General features: G+C 48.1%; 2 protein-coding genes across 2 annotated transcripts; one reads left to right on the plus strand and one right to left on the minus strand.

Moving 5' to 3' along the window:
* The first annotated feature begins 3,996 nt into the window (after nt 1-3,996).
* On the plus strand, nt 3,997-7,691 carry Pcsk1n (proprotein convertase subtilisin/kexin type 1 inhibitor). The gene is made up of 3 exons (XM_027952279.2): nt 3,997-4,153; nt 6,453-6,925; nt 7,350-7,691. The coding sequence occupies exons 1-3, from the start codon at nt 4,040-4,042 to the stop codon at nt 7,546-7,548; spliced, it is 786 nt and encodes a 261-aa protein (XP_027808080.1). The 5' UTR covers nt 3,997-4,039; the 3' UTR covers nt 7,549-7,691.
* A 658-nt stretch (nt 7,692-8,349) lies between these two features.
* Eras (ES cell expressed Ras) lies at nt 8,350-9,318 on the minus strand. The gene has a single exon (XM_027952232.2). The coding sequence runs from the start codon at nt 9,148-9,150 to the stop codon at nt 8,467-8,469; it is 684 nt and encodes a 227-aa protein (XP_027808033.1). The 5' UTR covers nt 9,151-9,318; the 3' UTR covers nt 8,350-8,466.
* Between the last annotated feature and the right edge of the window lie 4,231 nt (nt 9,319-13,549).

Below are 13,549 nucleotides of genomic sequence, written 5' to 3' on the forward strand. Positions count from 1 at the left end.
AGTCACTGGGATTACAGGTATATGCTACTGTGTGCAGCTAAAGTTCAACATTTTAAAGTATGCAATATTATGGTTTTTAGCATATTTATGAAGTTGTACAGCTATCACCAGTATCTAACCAGAACATTTTAATCATCTCAAAACAACCCTGCGCTCATCAGCAGTCATTCTTCATTGTATTTCCCTCCCCTACCAAATCCTGGCAACCACTAATCAAATTTCTATCTCTATGGATTTGCTTATTCTGGACATTTCACATCAATAGAATCATGCCATGTGTGGCTTTTTGTGTTCTCCTCCTCCTCTTCCTCCTCCTCCTCCTCCTCCTCCCCTCCTCCTCCTCCCCTCCTCCTCCTCCTCCTCCTTCTTCTTTTTTGTACCAGGGATTGAACTCAGGGGCACTTGACCACTGAGCCACATCCCCAGCCCTATTTTGTATTTTATTTAGAGATACAGACTCACTGAGTTGCTTAGCACCTCGCTTTTTGCTGAGGCTGGCTTTGAACGCTCTATCCTCCTGCCTCAGCCTCCTGAACTGCTGGGATTACAGGCATATGCCACGGCATCTGGCTGTGTTTGTCTTCTTTAAGTATGTTTCCAAGGATCATCCATGTTGTAGCATATATTAGTACTTTATTCCTTTTTATGACCAAGTGATATTCCATTGTATGGCTATACCTCACTTTGCTTTGTTTCTGTTTTTGTAATACTTGGAATTGAATTCAGGGTCTTAAGCGTGCTAGGCATGAACTCTACTACTGAGCTACATCCCCAGTCCTTTTTGTTATTTTGTTTTAAGACAGTGTCTAAGTTGCTAAGACTCCCCTAGAACTTGTGATTCTCTTGCCTCAGGCTCCCAAGTTGCTGAAATTACAGACATGTGCCATTGTGCCCAGCCTCATTTTTTTTCCATTTATTAATTCATGGATATTTGGGTTGCTTCCACTTTTTGGCTATTATTTATAGTGGTGTTTTGAACAACATTCATGTAAAACTTTTGGGTGGACTCTTACATAGATTTTAAAATAAATTTTATTGACCTTAAAATATTCAGCAAACATTTAAATTGAGCATGTATTGAAGTTATATATTAATTTGAAAAGAAATTAAATCTTCATAATGTTATCAGGCACAGTTTTGTGTACCTATAGTCTTAGCTACTTGGGAGGCTGAAACAAGAGGAGTCCTTGAATTTGGGGCCAGCCTGGATAGCATATCATGACCTTGTCTCAAAATCTTTTTTTTTTTTTTTTTTTTTGGTCCTAGGGATTAAACATAGGTATGCTTAACCACTGAGCCACATCCACAGCCATTTTTATTTATTTATTTTTTAAAATTTGCCACAGGGTCTTTTTTAAGTTGCTTAGGGCCTAGCTAAGTTTCTGAGGCTGGCTTTGAAATTGCAATTCTCCTGACTCAGCCTCCAATTTGCTGGGATTATATATTCATGTAGCAACATGCCCAGCCTCAATTTTTTTTCATAATATTTAATAGTCTTGAAATGTGTCTTCATTTATTCATATAATGTTTTATACATTTCAATGGAGTTTTAGCCTTTTCTTCAGAGAGGATTATTTAGACTAGTTTTCTGTTGTTATATGACAATATTAACACAAATCCTAAAACTTTAAACAACCTTCTTGGCTAGGATTTGGCTCAGTGGTAGAGTACTAGCATGCTGAAGGCCCTGGGTTATATCACCAGCATCACAAAATATACAGTACATACAACAAACATCTCAGTTTTTGTGGTCAGGAACCAAGGTATGAGTTAGCTGGATTTTCTGCTCAGGGTCTCATAAGCTGAAATCAAGATGTTAACTAGGGCTCCTGTGTCATCTGAGGCTTGACTTGGGGAAGGATCCACTTAGAAGCAGAATTCAGTTTCTTGCAGTAATAGAATTGAGGGCTTCGGTCTAGGTGGATGTCAGCTGGAGGCCATCTCAACTCCTAGAGGCCAGCCTCTAGTCTTTGCTATTCAGGTTTCCCGTAGTGGCCACGTGCTTTATCAAAGCCAGCAAGGGAGTATAAGTCCCCTTATTTTAACCTTATTTTTAATTTTATTTAATTTTTTTTTTGGTATGGGGGATTGAACTCAGGGGTGCTTAATCACTGAGCCACATCCCCAGCCCTATTTTGTATTTTATTTAGAGACAGGGTCTCATTGAGTTGCTTAGTGCCTCGCAGTTGCTGAGGCTGGCTTTGAACTTGCGGTCCTCCTGTCTCAGCCTCCCAAGCCTCTGGGATTACAGGCTTGCACCACCACACACAGCCAGGGCCAGTAGTCTAGAGGAACATCTAATCCTTTCTTGATTTTTAAATTTAATTTAATTTTACTTTTTTGTGGTGCTGGGGATTGAACCCAGGGCCTTGTGCATGCAAGGCAAGCACTCTACCAACTGAGCTATAATCCAGCCCTCAACCTTATTTTTAAATATAATCACCTCCATGTGAGCACATACAGTTAGTCACAATTGATCATGCAAAGACATGATCACCAGAAGGTGGTGAGCATGGGAGCTACCATAAGTGTTTGTCCATTATACCGTTCCTAGGTGTATAATCATCAGCTCCATAAAGGGATGTGGGTAAGGATTTTCATTGTCTGTTGTTTGTGATACCCAAGACATGAAGACATGAAAACAGAATCAATGGATTAGATAAATGTTCAATCATATGGCCACATCTTTCTCTTCTTTATTTATAATTTAAGCCTTGTCATCATATTTTGTCTTAATTCCCAAACAAAATATATTTATTGTTTTATCTAATTCTAACATTCATTGTAACATTCTTTTCAGACAACAAAGCATAAAGGAGAAAATGCAAATCACTGATTATCTCCCCACCCAGAAATAACTACTGCCAATATTCTCAACATTTTTTCTTATGGAATATACATATATTTTATTAAAATCTTATTTCCTTTGATGTATCTTTTCTATTTTTAAAAATGTTTTTAGGTGTCAATGGATCTTTTATTTATTCAATTAATTAATTAATTAATTAATTTTTATATGCAGTGCTGAGGATTGAACCCAGGGCCTCACAAATGCCAGGCAAGTGCTTACCACTGAGCCACAACTCCAGCCCTCTTTTCTATTTTGTGCTGAGGATTGAACCCAGAGATTTGCACATGCTAACTAAGCACATGCCCCAACACTGAGCTAAACCCCCAGCCCCTGATGTATCATTTAAGTGGCTTGAAATTCTTTCTGAAACAATATATGGACACAAATTTATGTAGGTATCTATTTATAGAAAAACAAGCATGTACTGACAGTAAATTAAGACAGAGGCAGGAGGATGTTGGAGACATGAATACAGAAAATAGCCAGCTAAGGAGAGACAGATGGGGAGAGGAAGACAGCAATGGGAGCATAAAGACAGAAAGAAATGCAGAGAGCCATGGAGAGATTAAAAAAATACTGGTGAAGAGACAAGAAGAGGATGGAAAGGAGCATTTCTTGAGCTCCTACTGAATATCATTGTTATTAAACCTTAAAAGTCATCCTAATATTGGATTTACTAGAAACACTCTTATTGCAAGTCAGGGCTGAGCATGGAGAACTGAGCTGTCCAGGGTCACTCCACCTGGATGGAACCCATCTCTTTGTAAAAGGTCTGGCCCACAAGAGACAGCTCATAGCTGTTTACCCAGTAAACAAAGTCCATCTCCCCAAGAAGGCAGAGGTGGGGACCAGCCCCCATTTCACTCCACTGAGTTAATTTTCCCTGTCTGCTAAGTCAACAGCATGGTCTGTTGCCCTAGCAACTGCCCTCCAACTGCCATGGTAACCGCCAGCACAGGCTCCAGCTCTCCACCTTGCCCCTTGGGTATTTCCATGGCGATGTGCGGGATACAGAAGCTGCCAGAGCCCTGAGGATGCGCGTGCGTAGAGTGGCAGGACCGGGTGGGCAGGAGGGGGCCTGGATCCTGGGCGTGCGCAGTCGCAGAGCACCGCAGCTGTGCCCCATAGCCCGACGCTGCGCACTTGCCAGCCAGTTCGCCCGTCCGGAGCCCGGCTCGCAGGGGCAGCATGGCGGGGTCGCCACTGCTCCGCGGGCCGCGGGCCGGGGGCGTCGGCCTTTTGGTGCTGCTGCTGCTGGGCCTTCTTCTGTTGCCCCCCGCGCTTTGCGCGCGGCCGGTAAAGGTGCGACCCCAGTCCAGAGCGGGGTGGGGGTGGGGAGAAGGATGCTGCGGGCGATGGTCAGTGCCACATCCTTGCTTGAGCCAGCTCTAGGGATGTGAGGAGATCGTCAAGAGTGGTCCAGGCTCCAGCCGCTGGTACATGGGAAGGCCAGGCTGACACACTAGAGACCAGATTGGGTCTGTGCGTGTGCGGGTGGCATTTTCCTGGGCTCTGCCAGCAGCCGCGCCCTGCCCATCCCACCGCATAACAGGCCAGGCCTTGTGTTGTCCCGCCCTCAGAATGTGGCACTGGCATGGCACTAGGGAGAATTCTGGCAGGGTGTGCACGTATCGGCATGTGTGCATGAGATGTGATGACAGTGATGTGGGGGTGTTTTAATATGTGAATGTGTGTCCTTGGGTTTGACAGCTTCTGAGGATCCTGCTAAGTTGCGTGATTGTGTAGCGTGTGTGATACTGGAATTGCTTCTGGGACTTTTTTTGTGGGTGTGTGGACCTGATTGCTTTCTCATTGACACCGTGTGTGTATGTATTTGTGATTCCTTATGTGTGATGGCATGGCTTATGGGCGTGGCTTTCTGTGTGCTTGAGTGTGTCTGCATGATTTTGTTATTTCAGAGGAGTGGGTCCTGTCTCTTGGTGTGCACATTCCATCTTGGTTCTATTGGATTGAGTGCCTGAGATTTTGTAGTAATGTTCATGAGGCTGTTTCTTTCTGCTTCGTGGAGCTGTGTCATTGCGGAGAGAGGAGCCATGATGTCTCTGCTGCTTTGTGTCTTTAAGGGTGGTGCATGTCCTTGCACCTGTGTGGCTTGGAGAGTGTAACTGCTTGAGCAAATGTAGATGTGAATGTGTGCTGTAATTTACATGTGGATGTAGCAGTGTTGGGTTGCAAATATGACACCTCAAGGGTTGTCAGTTCATGCGGGGTGGGGGAGACTGTGATTAATGGTGAGTAATTCCTCTGGGGCTGAGGGGTGGTGGGCACCAACCAAGAGCTCTTGCAGCAGCTTCATCCTCTAGCACTTTATGTCTGAATAAGGATGGAAGATTTTTAATATTATTAAATATTTTTATATTCAACAATATAGTTAACATATATGTAAAATTGTAAAGAATAATGATAAAATAACCCATTGCATACCCACGACACAGCTTAAGAAATAGAGTATGACCAATAATAGAAGCCCCTATGTGTCCCTCCCCTGATGTCTTTATCCCCCTCATTCATTATCATGTATTTTCTGTCCATTGATTCCTCATCACATATGTATATATCTCTAAACAATTTATTTTTTAGTTTTTCCTGCTTTGGTACATCATAAAAATGGAATAAAACTGGGCACCTGCCTCCTGGTAGTCACTAGGGGTCACTAAGAAGTCCTTGCGTGCCTGGTATTCTCAGACGTCTGCAGTGGGATTCTGGAACTTGCCTTTTTATTTTTTTCTTTATTTTCTTTTTCTTTTTGGGTGCTAGGGGATTGAACTCAAGGCCTTGCACATACTAGGCAAGTGGTATACCACTGAGCTACACCCCCAGCCAAAACTTGCCTCTTTAAAAAGAAAAGTTGGCTCTACTTTGGTGGTGAGATTCATTCGTATTGAGGTGTGTAGTTATAATCCACTTAGTTTTATTGCTGCATAATATTATGTCCTATCATGCATCTATATGCATTCTCAATAAGTGGACAATTGAGTTGTTTCCAGGTCTTTTTTTTCCGCCTCCCTTTCCCCTCCCCCCTGTGAGGATTAAGCCCAGGGGAGCTCCACCACTGAGCAACATACCCAGCCCCCGTTTTTTCTTTTTCTTTGTTCTACTATACCCAGCCCTTTTTTAAATTTTGAAATAGAATCTCACTAAGTTGCCTAGCCTCCACATTTATGCTATTACAAAGTGCTGTTGTCATCTTTCACAAACCCATGTCCAATAGTATATGTGCAAAATGGGTCATAGCATATATACTTCTTTTTTCACGTTGCCAAATTGCTCTTCAAAATTATTTTGCCAATTTAATTCCCACTAGAAAAGTATGAGATCCCGTCTCCAGCCACCCCAAGGCAAGTTCTGAGAGTCAGGAAGGCAGAACTGGGAATGGGGTCGAGGGGTCTGTGGTGGTCTTAAGTGTGTCTAGAGATATTTGGTGGGTCTCTTGTGGCCTTGGAGGTGTTTGGGTATTTGGGAGGACTCGTGGCTTGGTGGATATTTAAGGGTCCACGGAGCCCCCATCCCACCCCCGGGTAGAAGTCCCAGGCCTGATGGACGCTGAACAATATCTTCTACCCAATTCATCTTCCTGCAGGAGCCCCGCAGCCTGAGTGCAGCGTCGCCGCCGATGACTGAGGCTGGCACTCCCCGCCGCTTCCGTCGGTCGGTGCCCCGAGGAGAGGCGGCGGGTGCGGTGCAGGAGCTGGCGCGGGCGCTGGCGCACCTGCTGGAAGCGGAGCGTCAGGAGCGGGCTCGGGCCGAGGCTCAGGAGGCTGAGGATCAGCAGGCGCGAGTTCTGGCGCAGCTGCTCCGCGTCTGGGGCTCTCCCCGTGCCTCTGACCCGCCACTCGGCCTGGACGACGACCCCGACGCGCCCGCCGCGCAGCTTGCCCGCGCTTTGCTTCGCGCTCGCCTTGACCCTGCCGCCCTCGCAGCCCAGCTTGTCCCCGCGCCGGCACCCGCCGCTGCATTTCGTCCCCGGCCTCCAGTCTATGACGACGGCCCCACTGGCCCGGATGCCGAGGACACTGGAGAGGAGACACCTGATGTGGACCCGGAGCTACTGAGGTGCTGGGCAAAGGGAGGGTTGGGATGGTCATCAGCCTCTTGGGAGAGCGGGGACTAGGGACTGTGGGGCCGCTTCATCCCGTGGAGGCGAGAACATCGAAATCCTGGGGATGGGCAAGGGTTCTGGTGTCCTAGGAGGGAGAACTGAGATCCTGAATGTGGGGCACAGATTGAATGGTAGGTTGACTTCGGGTCCTGAGGAGAGACCCTGATCGCCCGTTTTCTGCCAGAAGAGGGAGGCGGGAATTCATAGTTTCTGGTACGGGAGGGGAGGACCTCTTGTCTCCTGAAAGCTCTGGGCTGGGGACCCTTGGGTGAGGAGGGATCCGGAAGTCTGAGGTTACAGGGTCCCGCTGTCCGGGGTCCTGGCCACAGCAGTGACGATTGCGGACACAGGCTTACTGCATTCCTCTTGGTCCTTAAGGTACTTGCTGGGGCGGATCCTCACTGGAAGCCCAGAGCCCGAGGCTGCGGCTGCTGTCCCGCGCCGCCTCCGCCGCGCGGCAGACCAGGATCTGGGCCCAGAGGCGCCGCCTGAGGGTGTACTGGGGGCACTGCTGCGCGTGAAACGCCTGGAGAACCCCCAGCCCCAGGCGCCTGCGCGCCGCCTCCTGCCGCCCTGAGCTCAGCCCACAACCTGTGTCTTGGAACCCAGGAGTGCCCCAGCCACCTGGACACAGGACTCACCCTGCCAGCACGTTGAGCAGCTTACTCCTCCAACCCCAAGATCCCCACCCTGGCCCTACAATAAACAGGATCTGAAGCAGTTGTTTGTCTGTGACTGGCAGTTGCTAAGGGCTTCCCCTAGACAGGGCAGAGGGACTCTTTCCCTGGGTCCTGCACTTTAGAGATACTGCCTACTCAGTCTGTGCTTCTATGCACTGAACAGTGGCAGTATATATACAAAGACGGTTTTCATGTGTATTGTTTGCACTGAGGTGCAATCAATGTACCCAAAGCAGGGCCTGGTACACAGAGGGATCCCCCAAATTTATTTATTTTTTTGGGTACCAGGGATTGAACCCAGGGGCATTTAACCACTGAGCCACATCCCCGGACCTTTTTTATATTTCACTTAGAGACAGGGTCTCACTGAGTTCCTTAAGTTGCTGAGGCTGGGTTTGAATTGATGATCCTCCTGTCTCAGCCAACCAAGCTGCAGGGATTACAGGCATGCACCACCATGCCTGGCCTTCCCCAAATTTCTTGAATGAAAGAATTCCCATAATTCAAGTATCATTCTACCCAGTCTCACTCCCACCCACATAACACTTGGCATGGAGGCAGCTTTGAAACCTGAGAACATTTTAATTTTGCACAAAAATCTCTCAATTTGACATAACATAGCCAACATTAGAAACCCCCGTGTTGCCAAAAAAAAAAAAAAAAAAACACCTCACCAAATGAAAGTTAATTGAAGTGTGTCCATCTATGCCCATTACACCAACAGTGTCCATGATACTAGTTGATAGGGGGTGTCTCATATTAAAGGAATCATCACCCTGGCCTGTGGGAGAAGCCATCTTTCCAGACCTATATCTTCAGGCCACAGAGCAGCCACAGCTGCACATGGCCTTCTGGTGCTGGGACTTCTCCTCACGTGACACTGCCATGGCCTTCTGGACCCTTTGGATCTCTTGGATGAGCAGGGAAAAGGCTTCCTCCACACCTTGCCGGGTCTTAGCTGAGGTCTCCACGAATGGGGCTCCCCAGCTTTGAGCCAGGGCTACAGCAGCAGCATGAGCATCTCCAGTGGTGGTCACAAGGTCACACTTGTTGCCCACCAGGACTAGGGGCTGGGGGTGGCGAGGACTCCAGGTGGCCCATATCTGCTGCAGCTGGGTCAGAGATGAAGGATCATCGAGAGCAAAGACACCTAGCACACCATCACCAACTGACAAGCACTGGTCACGCAGGGCCCTGTGAGTTTCCTGCCCTGCAGTGTCTAGCACATTCAGAATATAGCCCCCCCGGTCCAGGGCTACCTCCTTCCAGTAGGAGTCTTGGATGGTGGGGTCGTGGTCTTCCACAAAGCACTGGTGGGTCATCTGGATGGTCAATGCACTCTTGCCTACGCCACTTGCACCCACCACCACCGCCTTGTACTCAGGCAGTCGCTTGCCAACACCCTTGCGGTGTGACCAAGCCTCTCGACTCTCCTTTGAGCTGGGGTTCCATGTGCCCAGGCCCAGGTCAAAGACATCAGGCTTTGTTGGCAGTTCCATGCCCCAAAACAGGCAGCTCAGGGAAGAGAGAACAGTAGGCTCTGTCAAGTTGGAAGAAAGACAACAAGGGATATGAGGCACTGGGATATCTGGGTGTCACTGAATCAACATTTGGAGTGCCTACTGTGTGCTGATTACTTCCTAATATGCATACATTATTTATGTTGGTCTCCCCCCTTCTTCCTCAGAGAGAACCTCTGTGAAGGAAATATTTTTCCTTTTCTTTTGGGGGTGCTAGGATCAAACTCATGGCTTCACCTAGTACTGGGTTAACTCCTTAGTGCCAAGGCAGAATTTTCCAAACAGCTTTACTGAGGTACAATCTACATCCTGTGAAGTTCCCCCAGTTAAAATGTACAGTTCAGGGGCTGGGGATGTGGCTCAAGCGGTAGCGTTCTTGCCTGGCATGCGTGCGGCCCAGGTTCGATCCTCAGCACCACATACAAAACAAAGATGTTGTATCTGCCGATAACTAAAAAATAAATATTAAAATTCTCTCTCTCTCTCTTTAAAAAAAAATGTACAGTTCAATGGATTTATCATACTCATAGAATTGTGTGAAGTTTAGAACATTTTTGTTACTCAGAAAAGAATTCCCATACCCATCAACAGTCCCTACCCATTGCAGAGGGAGGGCAGGATTTTGTTTATTTGGGGTACCATTGAACCCCACCCCAGGTCAATGCCTGTCAGGCAGTAGTCTGTTCAGAATATCCCCACCCTCAAGGGGTTTATGTTCTAAAAGGGCATTATTATTTAAAAGAGAATAAACCAAATAAATGAGGGAAGTATGTAGCCTACTAACCATTTTCTTTAGAATTTTAGTCTTATTCTACATTGCTGTCTATAATTTCACACTGTTGTCTGACAACAATAAGATAAATAAGTAAAAAAAAAAAGTAAAATGTATTTTAGTAGTAGGTGATCACCATGCTGAAGGTACTGGATTAATGTTAGGCATTTTTATTATTATTCAATGTCCCATTGTCTAATTAATGGATTTTCCTGTATGTGAGGCATTGTGAAAAGGCACAGAACAAAACAACACCCAACTCCTGGCCCAGGGAGCATTAGACTCTAGCTGTGCAAGGCAATAAACATGATAAATAAGGAAACTGTCTTGCATATTAGAGGGGGATAGTCACACAGCAGGTGCTCAATTTGTGTTCCTATTAATAGCAAATCACCATTAACTCATTGAATGAACCTCCACTTCCGGTTTGGGAAGCTCCCTCAAAGTGCACCATGATGGCTATTACCGCAATTTTCTCTAAAAATCCGGGCAGAGTTTGGGGACGGTTGCTCCACGTTTCCCTGGGAGTTTTAGTGGAGTTCGGGATTTGGAGGGCGAGATGGGGGAGGGATGCAGAACGCCGAGAAAATGGTCGCTTGGAAGTGCTTGCCCAGAAAGGGAGGGGGGCAGGATGAGAAAAACAAGCAGAAAATGGAGCTTTGGGGGTTCACACTGGGAAAAGAAAGAGGGAGAAAACCCATGAGGACAGATCGTGGGGAGGGAAGTAAACAGCAGCAGTGTGTGTGTGTGTGTGTGGGGGGGGGGGGGCTGGAGATGGTGGCAGTACCAGTGCAGGTAGGGAGGAGACTTCGGGATTTGGTTTACTCTTGAGATGGAACTGACTTGTTTTTTTTACTTTTTCTTTCTTTCTTTCTTTCTTTTTTGGTGCTGGGGATTGACCCCAGGGCCTTGTGAACGCGAGGCAGGCACTCTATCAACTGAGCTAAATGCCCAATCTGGAACTGACTTTCTTTTCTTTTCTTTTTTTTTTTTTAGAAAATTCAGAATTTATTTATGCATAGGGCCTATCTACATCACACCCAAACAAAGATGTATTGTCCACTGAAAACCCCATTTGCCTTCAGTCCCTCCATCTATGACATTCTTGGAAGTTCAAAACAGTCAACAGTCTGGACCTGTGTGAGTGTGTGTGTGTTTTATATATATAAAATAGGTATGTGGTGGAACTGACTTTCTTAAGAGATTTAAAGGCAGGGGATCAGGGCTGGGGATATAGCTCAGTTGGTAGAGTGCTTGCCTTGAATGCACAAGTCCCTGGGTTCTATCCCCAGCACCGCCAAAAAAAATAAATAAATAAAAATAAATAAAGGCAGGGGATCAGGCAAGGACATCTCCATCTCCAAGATTGGGGCCTGAGAAGCTGGAAATCAGGGGGTGCCACGGCCAGCGGTGGGGGAAGTGTGAGAAGAGCTTCTCCCTCTTAGAGATAGCGCTGGTGGCTTCGGTACTGACCCCTAAGTGTGGCACTCAGTAGAGGCAGGGTGAGCCCAGAAGTGCCCACACTCATCTAGTCTTCGCGACTAGGGGGAGGTCGAGCTTAGGGTCACCCTACCCATCAAATCGATGAGGAAAAGCGAACTCATAGAAGCGAAGGGACAGGAACTGACCCCAGGTCACACAGACCCAAGAGAGGTGCTACAGAATGGGTTTTCAGCCTTTGGCTTAAGTAACAGAGCCACTTGCAGTGGGGAATGCCATCGGAGTGTCCCCAAAGGGTCCTTGTGACCCTTGGAGCCACCTGCTTTGAGCTGCTGGGACGCGCCGCCTGGCCTCGCCTTGCCTTGCTGCCCTAGGAGGGTGAGCCGAGGGGCTGTACATACTGGGTGAGGGAGACTGCTGGGGTACCAGGGCCCCCTTGCAGGACTAACCTGGACAACTCGCCCAACCATGCACTTTCATTACTTCCTTCCTCTGAGTGAGGCGAGGTGCAAAGCCCTGAGCGGGGACAGAAGAGCCTAAAACTTTTTCCTCCCCGCATCTCTATTTTGGGCTCAGCTTGCACGGTGGCGCCCAGGTGCTCCTTTTCGTCCTATGCAGAGAAGAGGTCCTTGCTTTTGCAGCGCCAGAACCGGCACCCAGCGCCGGGAGCAAGAGGCTCACTTCCCCAGGAAAAAGAACCGCGGACCCGGAAGGGTCCCCTTTAACCTGGCGCTGGAAGACTCCAGCCCAGGCCAGAGTGAGGCTGTGGGTGGGGGGCACGGACGGCCGACTTACCTGTGTCCTGGAGAAGCGATGTGCAGGGAAGCTGCGGGCGGATCTGACAGGATGGTCTGGGGGCCAGGCTCCCCGACCCCCAGCAGCGAAGGGGCGGGGGCAGTGGGCATGCGCAGCCGCCCTCTCGACCCCCCTCCCACCCGCCCTCAACCCCTGCACCGCCCCCACTGCTGCGGCCACTGACCGGGTCAAACCTCGGGCACCTGACACCTGGGCGTGAAGGCGGTTCTCCAGGGGTACGATGCGGGAGGCCAGGCCTCTCCAGGTCCCCCCCACCCGCTGCCGCCACCGCCACCACCAAGGGTCCCGCCGCACCTCTCCATGGCCTCGCCTCAGTTTGGGATGAGTCCGTGTGTGCAGGGGGATGCCAGGGGTTGACCCTGAAGGTGGGATTTTGTATTTCTTTGGGGCCAGGTAGTCTGTGAAGTGGCTTTTTGATAGCTCTGGAGGGGGCTGGGTCCTTCCCCCAAGGGAAAGACTTGTAGGGAAGGGGTTATTCTGTCTGGGTAGAAAGAACCCGATTTGAGATGGATGTGCAAGTTATAAATTTCCTAGACTCCCTTGCAGCTATGGCAATCATAAGACACAGTTCTGACCAAAGAGATTGGTTTTGGGGATGGCATCCATTAATATTCTTACAAGGGTGTGGGCCCAAGCTGCTTGTCCTTGTCCTTGCTCTTTCCTCTTCTTTTTGACTAAGTGGGCCTCTGGTGGTCATCTTGGGATCAGAAGATGACCATGAAGAGATGTCTAGAATCCTTGGCTAAAACAATTCTTACCTTGGATCAATGGCATACTTTCTGCCAGGGTGCTACCCATGACTACCACATCCAGTTAAACACGAACCCATCCCCACACCCACCAATTAGGCCAGTTAGACAGATGGGGAAACCTTGACTTGGTGAAGATACATCCTGAGAGTTATCTTCTCAACTGAAGGCATGGCTGGGACTGGCTGTGAGGCCTCTACTTCTAAGGCAGGCACCCATTTTCTCATGTATTTAACCTCCAGTGGAGCCAGTCAAGTGTCTCTCTATTTATTTTTTTGGGGGGAGCATTGGGGATTAAACCCAGGGGCTCTTTACCACTGAGCTAGATCCCTAGCCTTTTCTTTGTTTCTTTTTTGAAACAAACAAGTTGCTTAGGGGTTTGCTAAATTGCTGAGGCTGGCCTTCAACTTGTCATCGTCCTGTCTCAGCCTCCTGAGTCACTGGGATTAAAGTTGTGCATCTTCAATTAGATTTCCTGGGGGCAATCAATGGCCAGGGGGTTGACTTGATGACGACCCACTCCCTCATTACCCACTCCTTCATTACCATCAACCCTGCTGGCTAGGGATGTGGGGTTCTCAACATACTCAAAATTAAAAGG

This window comes from Marmota flaviventris, chromosome X, assembly GCF_047511675.1.
Source record: "Marmota flaviventris isolate mMarFla1 chromosome X, mMarFla1.hap1, whole genome shotgun sequence".
Taxonomy (NCBI): domain Eukaryota; kingdom Metazoa; phylum Chordata; class Mammalia; order Rodentia; family Sciuridae; genus Marmota; species Marmota flaviventris.

Excerpts from the sequence above, each read along its gene's own strand:
- Pcsk1n (XM_027952279.2), top strand. The coding sequence starts at position 4,040 with ATGGCGGGGTCGCCACTGCTCCGCGGGCCGCGGGCCGGGGGCGTCGGC. Across the intron at positions 4,154-6,452 it reads TTTGCGCGCGGCCGGTAAAG|GAGCCCCGCAGCCTGAGTGC; the intron begins GTGCGACCCCAG and ends ATCTTCCTGCAG. Across the intron at positions 6,926-7,349 it reads GTGGACCCGGAGCTACTGAG|GTACTTGCTGGGGCGGATCC; the intron begins GTGCTGGGCAAA and ends TTGGTCCTTAAG.
- Eras (XM_027952232.2), bottom strand. The coding sequence starts at position 9,150 with ATGGAACTGCCAACAAAGCCTGATGTCTTTGACCTGGGCCTGGGCACA.